Source organism: Monodelphis domestica, chromosome 1 (genome assembly GCF_027887165.1).
Source record: "Monodelphis domestica isolate mMonDom1 chromosome 1, mMonDom1.pri, whole genome shotgun sequence".
In the NCBI taxonomy this organism is placed as follows: domain Eukaryota; kingdom Metazoa; phylum Chordata; class Mammalia; order Didelphimorphia; family Didelphidae; genus Monodelphis; species Monodelphis domestica.
This window is the reverse complement of record NC_077227.1, coordinates 177,040,043-177,052,304: the sequence shown is the minus strand read 5'-3', so window position 1 is coordinate 177,052,304 and position 12,262 is coordinate 177,040,043. Positions and strand designations below refer to the sequence as shown.

The 12,262-nt window shown below is 40.7% G+C and overlaps 1 protein-coding gene across 11 annotated transcripts in view; it reads left to right on the top strand.

Annotated features, from left to right (window-relative positions):
• ACIN1 (apoptotic chromatin condensation inducer 1) overlaps positions 1-12,262 on the top strand; it is a 37,995-nt gene that overhangs the window by 15,429 nt on the left and 10,304 nt on the right. For 5 of the 11 annotated variants that reach the window (XM_056810041.1, XM_056810040.1, XM_056810039.1 and 2 more), the window contains exons 5-7: positions 2,689-3,987; positions 4,547-4,774; positions 5,908-6,020. In XM_056810041.1, coding sequence (XP_056666019.1) covers positions 2,689-3,987; positions 4,547-4,774; positions 5,908-6,020 — 1,640 coding nt within the window. Of the gene's footprint in view, positions 1-2,688; positions 3,988-4,546; positions 4,775-5,907; positions 6,021-6,687; positions 12,251-12,262 lie in introns of those variants that run through there. The other 6 variants (XM_056810044.1, XM_056810046.1, XM_056810049.1 and 3 more) reach the window with 5 other exon arrangements.

The following is a 12,262-nucleotide window of genomic DNA, read 5'->3' as shown; positions in this document are numbered from 1 at the left end:
AGAAATACCCAGTAGGAAATGAGATTCGAGAATCCAGGTCAGGGTTTAAGGCACAGATGTGGGACTCCACAATATATAGCATTGAATGCATTGATGAATGTAAATTAAATTGCCATGGGAGAGCATGAAGAGAGCAGAGGCTAGGAACAGGAACAGACTCTTTTTTTAATCCTGGCTGCCCAACAGGGACAAACTCTTAAGGAAATACCAACATTAAGAAAGCCAGCAAGGAGCAGCTGGGTAGCTCAGTGGCTTGAGAGCCAGGCCTAGAGATAGGAGGTCCTAGGTTCATCTGGCCTCAGACACTTCTCAGTTATGTGACCCTGGGCAAGTCACTTAACCCCCTAGCCCTTACCACTCTTCTGCCTTGGAACCAATACATAGTATTGATTCCAAGATGGAAGGTAAGGGTATTAAAAAAAAAAGAAAAAAAGAAAGCCAGCAGATGAAACTAAAGAAGTAATATAGGAAGAGAAGCAGATGTCACATGTCACTAAAGCCAAGGAAAGAAAGAGTATCCATGAGACAGTGGTCAGCAGTGTGTAAAACTACAGAAAATTAATCAGGAGGATGAGGACTAAAGGGGGGAAAAATTATTTTCAGTTCAACAGTAGGGAATTAGTAACCTTTAAGAAAGCCATTTCAGGAGGCAGCTGTGTGACTCAGTGGATTGAGATTCAGGCCTAGAGATAGGAGGTCCTAGGTTCAAATCTGGCCTCAGACACTTCCTAGCTGGGTGACCCTGGACAAGTCACTTAGCCCCCATTGTCTAGCCCTTACCACTCTTCTGCCTTGGAACCAATACACAGTATTGACTCCAAGATGGAAGGTAAGGGTTTTTTAAAGCCATTTTAAACAATATCAAGAAATTTCCAGTAATTAGCAAATTGTTAATGTTTTCTGTCTTGAGTTCTCAATTCTTTCCTTCCCTTCATTTTCTCCTCTACCCATTGAGAATGCAGGAAATAGGATAACATTTTACATATGTACTCATGCAAACATTTATTTTCACATTAGCCATGTTGCAGGCAGGGGGGAAAACCAAGGAAAGTAAAGAAAGTGGAAAAAAGATGCTTCATTCTGCACTCAGAATTCATCAATTCTCTCCCTGGAGGTAGATAACATTTTTTTGTCATGAACTAGAATTGTCATGTATCATTGTTTTGTTCAGAGTAGCTAAGTCTTTCACAGTTAATCATCTTTACAATATTGCTATTATTATATACAATGTTCTCCTGGTTTTGCTCACTTTACTTTGCATCACCACATATAAATCTTCCCAGGTTTTTCTGAAATCAGTCTGCTTGTCATTTCATATATCGCAACTTGTTCAGCCATTCCCAAGTGATAGACATCCATTCAGTTTGCAGTCCTTTGCCACCACATTAAAAGAGCTGCTTTAAATATTTTTGTATATATAGATCCATATCCCTTTTCTTTTGTTTCTTTGAGGTATATGCCTGATAGTGGTATTGCTGGGTCATTAGCTTATGATGGTGAATAGCTTAATAGCTCTTTAGGCATAGTTCCAAATTCTTCTCCCAGGATTGGACCAGTTCACAACTCATCACTGCATTAGTTCCTCTATTTCCCCATATCTTCTTCAGCATTTGTCATTTTTCTTTTCTGTTTTCTTAACCAGTCAGAGAAGTGTGAGGTATGAAACCTCAGAGATATTTTAATTTACATTTCTCTAAAAATTAGTGATTTAGAATATTTTACATATAACTATTGATAGCTTTCATTTCTTCTGAAAGCTTCATGTTCATAACCTTTGGCCATTTATCAATTGGGGAATGGTGCTTTTTTTTTTTTTTAAATAAATTTGGCTCAGTTCCCTAAATACTGAGAAATGAAGCGCGCGTGCGCACACACACACACACGGTTTCCTGCTTTCCTTCTAATTTTGACTACATTGATTTTGTTTGTGGAAAAAACTTTAATGTTGTGTAATGAAAATTATCCATTTTTCATAGCTCTCTAATCTACTATCTCTAGTTTAGTCATGAACTCTTTATATATCTGGAGATCTAACAAGTAATTTTTTCCATGCTCCCCTAATTTACTTATGTCACCCAAACTATCTGTATTTTCCAAACAGCTTATTATTTTTAAAAAAAAAGTGACACTAAAAATGTTGTTAAAAAATGACCTCTGATGCTGTGCTACCTTTGGAATCTTTTAGAATTAGGATTGTATCACATAGTTGAAATGTCTTATATAAAAAATAACAGATAGAAGAAAGACTATAGTCAGTGATGAAATTGATAATAAAATATATAAATTAATTTTTTAAAATCAGGCCTTACAGTTCCATCAGTTAGGGAGCTCCCAATGAGGAACTTACTGTTCCAGTACAGATCAACACTTTCTCTATGACTTTATTATCTTAAGAGTGCCACTTAGAGCATTCCAAGGTTAAATTACTTGTCCAGGGTCAAAGACTTAATTCAACTGAACTTCCTTACTCAAAAGGCCAGTTCACTATCCTCCATGCCTAGCTACTTTTAAATAAAAATTAGGCTTTTTAAAAAAGGAAATTATTTTGTATTGTCTCCTCTTTTTATAGTTGAGTTTCTTCCTCCATAATGTCAACCTAGATTTCTTTTTTTCCTCCAGTAGATCTGTTATCAGGCAAATTCAGAACTAATATATATTCTTATGTGCTTCCCCCACCTTCCTTTTTAGGCACGAGCAGCCAAACTCTCGGAAAGCAGCCTAGCTACTGAGGAAGAAGAGGAACGGGAAACACCTTCCAGAAATCTGAGGGCCAGAGCAGATCGAAATGTGAAAACAGAGGAAGAGGAAGAAGAGGAAGAGGAAGAAGAAGAGGAGGAAGAGGAGGAGGAAGAGGAGGAAGAAGAAGAAGAGGAGGAGATGCAAAAAGTTGTTGATCTGCCAGTTCTGAAACAATTTCAAGGGGGAAAGGAAGAATCCAGAGCAGCATTTCAGGAGGCAGTGGAGGGGGTAACCAAAGGCATAGGATCCCAAGAACAGGAAGGACTGGAAAAAGGAGGAAGAGTAACAGGGGCCCAGGAGGAAGGTGAAGTCTGTCAGCTAGCCAGACCACAACAAGAGAAAGGTGTGAAATTATCAGAAGTTGAAGTAAAGGCAGAGGAAGAGAACAAAGGAGAAAAAGAAGTAAAAGCTGTAAAATCCCCAGAAAGAAAACAAAAGTCTCCTTCCCCACCTCGGCTAACTGAAGATCTGCTAAAGGTGTCCCTTAGGCCACAACCAGAGCAAGTGGCTAGAGAGGAAGAAACTCCCCCACCCCTGCTGACCAAGGAAGCATCCACTCCACCAGCCCCTAGTGAGCCCACCACTGGAGAAGAAACAGAACCATTGGAAGGCCCAGCTCCTCCTGACCTTACCCAGAGGTCTCCTCCTTTTGAAGAGGCTGAGGCCAAAGAACTACTTATATCCCCACATACTGTCCAAGTGGTAGGAAGGCTGCCTTCCTTGCCAAGCCCTCCCGGCACCAAAGCAAGGTCTCCAATAGAGATATCACAAGAGGGGACTTCCCTTATTTCAACAGAAAGAAGCACAGGGACTAGACCCCCAACTGAGAAGGCTCTTCAGAGTGAATCAGAGCATTCTGTCCCACTGATTGCTCTGAAAGCTGAGGAATCAAACCTAATCAAGGTGAACACTGAGGTTCCCCTTGAACAGCCATCATCTTTGGTGCAGAAGGAAAGAAAAGGAGACTCCCCCACCCCTCTCCCAAGCCACAGGACAAAACGTTCAGCTGACTCATCACCCTCCAGCCAATCTTCTTCATCTTCTTCCACTTCTCGTTCAAGATCCCACTCTCCGGACAGCTCAGGCTCGAGATCCCAATCACCCCCCAGATCTAAGCAGAGGGACTCATCTTGGTCACGCTCTTGTTCCAACCCACGTTCAGGAACCAAAGTGGGCTCCAGGTCAACATCAGAATCTAGGTCCCGTTCTCGGTCCCGTTCCCGTTCAGCATCAAGCAACAGTAGGAAAGTGAGTAAATTAGAATTCAGGTGTTCTAACTAGCTTGCTATGTATATGCCCTGTGATACTTCTTGTTTTATATCTCACATTTATATCCCAAACCTTAAATTTGCTCTTCGTCTCAGCTTCCAAACTATAAGTATTTCCTACTTTGTTTTGCCTTAGAGTTTGATCTACATTCCCTGGCCTATAATTTATATTTGGATGGGTCCCTTTTTCATTCTGAACCTGTATCTCAAGGGGTAACTGAGGCTGATTCCATCTTCTAATCTAAGCAAGTTTGAGAATTCTGAGTCATTGTTGACTATTGGATCAAAGAGGCTGGTAATTCTGACAGGAAAAAGAACAAGTTAAAAAGGATTTAAGGTAGTCAGATTAAAATACACAGACTACCATTGGGTTGGACTATCTTAATTAGAATTTTATTAGTTTAAACATTGGGATAAGACAGGAAAAAAGTTTTGAGGGTCCATATGTTAAGCGGAATAAATAGGAAGTGGGAAACTATATAATATCTTATTGGAGCCATACTTGTGTTCTTATGATGTTCCCACTCTAATTTCCTCAGTCTCGGAGCCCTGGAGTCTCCAGGGATAGCAGCACCAGCTACTCCCACACCAAAGATCCCTCTCCTGGGCAGGAGGTTGCACCTCTCAGCAGTCCGTCAGTGCTACAACAGCAGGTTCTTGAACCAAAAGAGAGGACTACCATCTCTCCAGCCTTTGCCCCAATGAGGGGTATGAGCCAGGCTGAACCAGTTGAGAAGCATAAGACCCAGAGGTTGAAACCAGAGCGGGTAGGCTATGGTACTTCCTTACCAGTAGTCAAGAGACAATCACAATCTCTCTTTTAACACAATAATTATGTAGTATTTTAGGATTTCCAAAACATTCCCTCACTATATTGTGAGGTGAGTAGTGTAAGTATTATTATTTCTGTTTTTAAAGAAAAGAAAACCGAGGCTGAAAGTTTTTGACTTGCCCAGAGTCATACAGATCTTAGTGTCAAAACTTCAATTTGAAATAATACTCCTGACTCCAAGTCTGGTATTCTTTCTGTGTACCATGCTGCTTGTCCCTGAAGTGAACTAGAGTAGAATAGACACTCCTGTTTAGCTTCTACACTTAATCTAGAGAAGAAGGAAAGGGGGAAAAGATAGATTTAGGAAGCCCATGGAGGAAAGAAAGAACAACACTAGGTATAATTTCAGTGTTGTTGAGACTGCAAGGTAGTCACTTAAATAACTTTAGAGTATACTTAGTTGGTAATATCAGTGGATTATATTGCTTATATTTTAGGACTCAGTTTTCATATCTCAGCATTTCACAAGATAAAAACAATCTGTCTTTCATTCCTCATACCCTTGGGTTTACTGCTCTCTTGAATACTCATCTCTGAGTACTGACTGTAACAGAGAAAGGACTTTATATCAGAGATCAGTGGTATATACTTTCTTTCTTTCTTGGGTATATACAGATTTGGTGTTTTTTAGCCTTCTTTAGCTCATGAAAACTAAACAGACTTTCTCACATTCTAGTGCCTTGCTGGCAAAATCTTAGCTCAGAGTAAGAGTAGCCTCCTTTTCTCCTTTAGAGCAGAAGTGAAAGTCAGAACTCTTAGCTCTATGTTTAGCTAATAAAAGCTTCCTAATAAGATGCTGCTGTAGAATTGTCCAAGTACTTTTCTTAAGCCATGTTCCACTCAGTGACCCACTTCTGAAGTGAAATGATGGCGTGGAATAGGATAGAAGTTGGGTGTACTGAGATACAGGGTAGGATATGCTCATCCAATCCAGGTAAAAGAATAAGGAATTCAAACTCAACAACTTCTATTCAGCACTTAGTGTATGGAGACCATTGTGTTAAGGGAAATACAAAGGTTAGATCTCTAAGCTCTTTGGTATGTTTGTTTTTTCTTGCTTTTTGACAGGGGAGCCCCAAGAAGTCTGAAGCTGAAGAGGCAGAACCACCTGCTGCCACAGAGAGAGCACCAGAGGTGCAGACCCCTCAGCAGCCAGCCTCAGGAAAGATTCAGCACATTGTGTAAGTCATACATTTGAATTGGGCCCTCATAAATAACTGGCATTTTAGGATGTCATCATGTTATTTCTCTAGTTCAAAGATTATAGCAGAAAGGACTAGTCAACTAGTCCAAACCCCTTATTTTATAGAAGAGAGACTGAGGATTATAGAGATTAAGTTATTCATGCAAGGGTATAATAGGTAAGAAGAATGAGCTGGGATTCGACCTCCTGACCTTTTGACTTCAAATTCTAATGCTCACCATATGTGGAAGCAAAATTTTATCTGGACACGGTATAAATTTCTTTTACTATGCTAGAAACTATTATCAGAATCCCATAGAGAAGTCTGAGAAATGATGCTGAGGGCTGAACAACTGAAGGGATGGATGTCACAACCAGCCATCTCTTGTGGATCAGGCTGCAGAGAATTGTGCTTCTAAACTCAAGATATAATCAATCCTATTAAGCTTATGAAATAACGTATAAGGAAACAGCAGAAAAAATCTTATTTCTGGGACCCTGTCTGGCCCTCTCACTCTTTTGAGTGGCTCAAAAACTCTAGATGTCATAGTTAACTAGCAAGTGTGATACCAAAGACTAGCTTTTAGGAACCATAATTAATATTTTAATTATACTAGTTACTATAGTATTATATATATATGTATATATATATAATATAGTATAATAGTACTAGTTAGAGTCCTAATGTTCCATTGACAGATCTTCTGTCTTATTCTGAGGCTGTAGAAAACTTACAGGATTTCAGGGTTGGAAGGGGCACCTGGTCTTTTTTGCTATTATTTTCTGGTCCAATCACAACTAGAATATTGAGTGTCCCGTTTCAGGAAAGATATTGACAAACTGAAGAATGTCAAGAAGAGGATCAGATGAAGGAACTGGAGATATAGCCTAAAGAAAGAGTGGGTCATTGGAGAGATGACATGATCAGCTCTTTAGTTTTTACAAGGGCTGTCATGTGAAAGGGGAATTAGACTTGTTCTGCTGAGATCCAGAGGTCAGACCCAGGAGCAGTGAGTGGAATTTTCAGAGAAGCAGATTTAGGTTTGATGTGAAGAAAAATAACCCTAACAAAGAGTTACAATTCCTAACAATTAGAGTGGGCTCTTATGGGAGGTAATGGATTCACTATCATCAGAGATGTCATAGTGTAGATGACCCCTTATTAGAAATGTTATAGAGACGGCTTCTATTTAGGTGGAGTTAGACCAATTGGTTGCCAGTATACCTTCAACCTAAGATTCAATGACCTTAAAGCCACTTCTTTGGTCATAGCCTTCATTTTTGAGTTGGCATATAGAAAGAGACTGAAAAATTACTATCTGATTCCCATTGTAGGTGTGGCAGCCATTTCAAACAAAATATACCTGACTTTAAAGTCATTATACTCAGCTGTGAAGACTCCTGTGTGAATAAGTTTTGTCAGTGTAACACTATATATCCCAAATATTTTTCAAGCTTTCCAAGGAGCATCTAGGTAACTCAATGGATTGAGAGCCAGGCCTAGAGACAGGAGGTCCTGGGTTCAAATTTGACCTCGGATACTTCCTAGCTGTGTGACTTTGGGCAAGTCACTTAACCCCCATTGCCTAGCCCTTGCCACTCTTCTGCCTTGGAGAGAATACATAGTATTGATTATAAGGTGGAAATAAGTGAAGAAAAAAAAAGGAGTGACTCAAACTTATTTTAAATTAACATTAATGTGATTTCTCTCTAGGTTTACAGTAGTCAAATAATTTATTTCTGAAGACTCAAAAATAATTTTGTTTTACCTTTGGAGATACATGCATGGGTTACCTAATTTTCAAGTGATTTTAACAGGTTTACATTTCGTATAGTTCTTGCCTTTGGATAAGACCCTATGTTAATGTCATCACTGCATTTATCGTGCTATTAAGTTGCATCTACTGCCATCATGTGGCCATTACATTTTGTTTTTAAAACAGGGTTGGCACCACTTCCTTTGAGAGATGTCTGTTTTTCCTTCTTGAAATGGGTGCATTATTCTCTGGAAAAGAGTTTTTCTTCTAGGAACATAAAGTGACAACCCATCGGATCCTGGAAGGTGTTAAGGATGGCTCGCCCCAGCTTACATCTCCAGTCAGGATATGGGGTTCCCTCCTGTGCTTATCAGTCTGAGGTACCCCATAGAGGGGTACAGCTTATGATATGTATAACTGCAACTTTGAAGTTGATATTTATAAGCTTGGTGATAGTGGGCCTAGAAAATTGCTTCCAGTGTTTCTTGAGAAGCTGATGATTTTTAGAATCCCAGAAAGATACTCTGCACAATGGTGAGGTAGGCAACTATCACTTTGGGTTTTTTTCTTTTAAAATAGCATACCCAAGCAGAGCTTTGAACCAAGTCTGGATTTTTTTTTCCCTCCTCAAGTAAAAATGGCTTTGATTTTTTTATTCTATAAATGAAGTAGTCATATCAGAATGGATTTGATGGGTTGAAGGAAGATAAAGGGTACAACCTGTTTCCCCTTTGGGTAAAGAGTATGCTTGTTCATTGTTTTCTAGATAATCTATGGTGATGTGGCCATATAATTTGGATAGTGGAACACAGATGCAATATAAAACTGGGGGGGGGGGGGGGGCGGGCATCATTGTACTGGTAGAAGCACACCAAGTGCCTACTTCCTTACCTATACTCACCAGATGGTCTATTCAGCATCCTAAACAAAAAGACTTAAAGGCCTAAACCACACTGTCTATGTTCAGGCCTTAGATTCAGTAAACCAATACCTCAGGTTTTTGCCTAAATCTCTGGAGGATCTACTTTAATGAAATGCAGCACTTTCTGGGAGTTCAACCAGTGACCCTGACAGTTTTTCAAAGGGGAGGAATCAACAATACTAAATTCAAATAATCTTATTCTTCCATGATTCAACTTCAGTATTCCTGCCCCATCTAAGCAAACTTAAGGGGTTTCAGAAATGGAACTGAACTGTGCTACTTCTTTAAAATATTAAAAAAGCCAGTTATCCTTCAAAACCTCTCCTTTAATGGGGACTAGCTTTCCCAATGGCTGCTGTTTTTTACTTTTTGCTGCATTTTATTCACTTGGGCCAGGTCTTGGATTGGGAATAGGGATTCTCTCATTGATGCAGCAAGAGCAAGGGTCTCAGATCTAATTCACCTGAGCCCTGTTCCAAAGTCCAGTCTTTCTGTCTGCTGTAGATATTAAGAAATATTCCTCTGCAACAGAAAGTAATAGTGTTGTATCATTATAAATGTAGGGAAAGATTCCAATCAGAATTCTGAGTGTGTAGCTATTTCTTACCTTCTTAATTTGTCCTCTGATTTATGATCAAACATTTTAAAGCATAGCCTTTCTTCATCTACAAACCCAGCAGGCAGTAACACTTTAGTGTGACTGCCTGGCACTATGCAGATCCACATTTTCTCTTCACATGTATGAGAACAAGGGAATAATTCTTTAAGGAAACCCCTCAGAGGGTAATCTGCCCTCCCCTGGTGACTTGGTGGACCTCTGTTAGCACAAACAATAGATACTGGAAAGGTAGAATTTGTAGAATGAATGAGAAAGAGGCAGTGAAAATCACACATACCCTAAAAATCACATTGTCGAGAGAGAGAACTGCATCATTTATTGTCCTAAAGCTGTTATTCTTTATTTGAATTTTGTGTGGAATACTAAGTTAGGGGTTTGAAAGCACAACAGTTAATTTAGGATCCTTATTTCCAAACCCCAGGGCTTCTCCTGTCTTTCCAAAGGCCTCTTTTCAGCTCCCTATCAATTTTCTGGAAAACTTTGGGGTTTGAGTTCAAATGTATGTACAGTCATTTCTTTTGTCCATTAACTGGTCTGAATTTCACTCCTATTTAGATATCTTTCATTGGGTTTGAACTCTAACATGAACTTCTCACCTTCAGGTTATATTGTGCTTTTCCCTTGGGCTTCATCATACTGTTCTGCTTAATAATGGGTGGAAACAGAATTTTCACACATTTTAAAGCTAATTAGGGATATTTGTATGAGTATAAAGGATTAAACGTGTCTTTTTGTCTTCAAATGTGGCAAAGAACAGCTGGGTTGTACAGTAAAGCCTCACTAACAATCTTGGGGTTATGGTCCGCTATCCCAATTTTCAGGTACTTTCAAGGACTCAATTTTTGTTATGTTTTATCCTCATGGGATCTTTGATCTCTTACACCTTCACAGAATTGATTTTAATAGGATAATCTGGGCTCATGAAGGACACAGACCTACTGTGTGTTGAGAGAGATGAAGGGATGGTAAGAATTCCCACCGTCTTGAAGACAAGGAAGGGCATCATGATAATTCTCATACTTTAACTCAGACTTCTTCCTTAAAGGAAGAGTTATTAACACCTGGAAAGTACCTCAGGACAGCAGGTGGTAATCTCAGCTCAGCTGAAGTTGGAAGGTAACAATTTTTATGGGTAAACTGAACAAAATGTTATTTTTAGGGGAATCCCTTGTACACTTGAGATTTGATTCAACAAACATTACTCATCCATTTTATGCCTAGACTGTACCTTTGAAAAACTTTTAAACACCAGTCATCCCATAAACCTAACATCAAAGAACAACCCAACCTTTAGGGTACCCTCAAAATAACTTGAATTAAAATTTTCAAATAAGACCTATGTTAAATATTCACTTGTTCATGCACTATTGCTGGCTAGGGGGGAAAAAAACAACACTTCAAGCCTGATTTAGGAAATCATCTAGCCAAGGTAAAAGTGACAGAGTGAGCAGATTGGCCTTTGAGAAACAGAAGGATCACTAGAGAGAAAGAAACTGAGAGAAGGATTTGAGGCTTTCATTACCTTCCTGGATTGTAGTAGCAGGGAGGAAATTTCATTTCTGAGATTAAAAATTCAGTTTTTTAAATAGAGCTGCTGGATTTGGGACCAGACTCTTAGAAGGATGTCTTCAGGCCACAAATATTTCTTGAATGCCTACTGTGCTGCATTTTGCCTCAAAGTCAAAAATAGCTGGGCTCTACACTTTTCATCATTATGATGGGCATGGTTCTGCTTGACTTTCTCCACTCAACTTCAGGCCACTCCCTCCTGCCCAGCATAGACTTTTCTTCTGCCTCATTCTTTTAGGCCTGAATCTTCTCGAATTCATTTCATTCCTGGGCCCCTCTAGACATCATAGATCATTAGAGCTGGAAGGGACCTTTCAAAGGATCTTCCCAATGCCCTTATTTTGCAAATGAAGAAAATGGCCCTGATAAGTAAGGGAACTTGGCTATGGTCACTCAAGTGAGTTGTAGAAGTAGGACTAGAAGCTACATCTGACTCCAGGACCACACATCTCACACTTTTCAGTCCCCTAAAGGCTGGCTCCGTCTTTCTTCTTTGCCTACTATTCTACCTTGAGGCAAAGAGGACATTATTAAAGCACTACCAAACCAAATTGTTTGTCATCTCTTTAGAGACCTCTATCTCTCTTCTTTCCCTTCTCACTCCAGTAACCAGCTGTCCCTGAGAATCAGGGTGGTGGGGAGTAAGCAACACATGGTCCTTACAGCTGCAATGCTGGCCTGTTACCATGGTGACCCAATATTACTGTCAATTAACACCCCCTACCCCTAGGATTCCAACTGGCTGTTCTGGTTTCATGTTCCATGCCTCGGGGTTGGGGGAGGGGAAAGAGAAGGGGGGCAACCAGACTCCTGCCCATATCCAGTCTGTCTGTGTCTGCTTCGTCCCTGGCTTTGTTACCTTGTTCTCGTTCACCCATCTCTCTTGCCCTGTTCCTTCTCTTCCTTGTCCTCTGGAAGCTTCCAAGTCAAGTAAGCGCTGTAACTCTGAGTGTCTTCCCCGCCCTCAGCCTGTCTCCTGGGAGGCCAAGGAGAGAGCAGCCTTCCTCTAGGGTCAGCCCTGTAGCCGTTGTAACCTGAGTGAGCCCAGAAGGGGGAAAGGCCAGGCCTATGGAGCCAGCCCTGAGCCAGCCAGCAAGCTCCCTGTGGCCTGCTTTACCAGTGGAGAACAGCCTAGCTCTCTCTCCCGCCCCCTCCCTCCCTTCTCTGCTTTCCCCTCCCCTGCTGCAGCAGGGCCCTCCCCTCTCTGCACACACAGGCTGCTGGGTAAGTGGCAAGATGGCTCCCCTGCATGTCTCCGGCTGATCGCTGCCGCTCCTCCAATACAATAGAGCCAGCCACTACTAGCAGCCTGGCCCTCCTCCTCCTCCAGAGAGACCGGCCCAACCAACCCGGGGTTTGCCGTGAGGACTTAA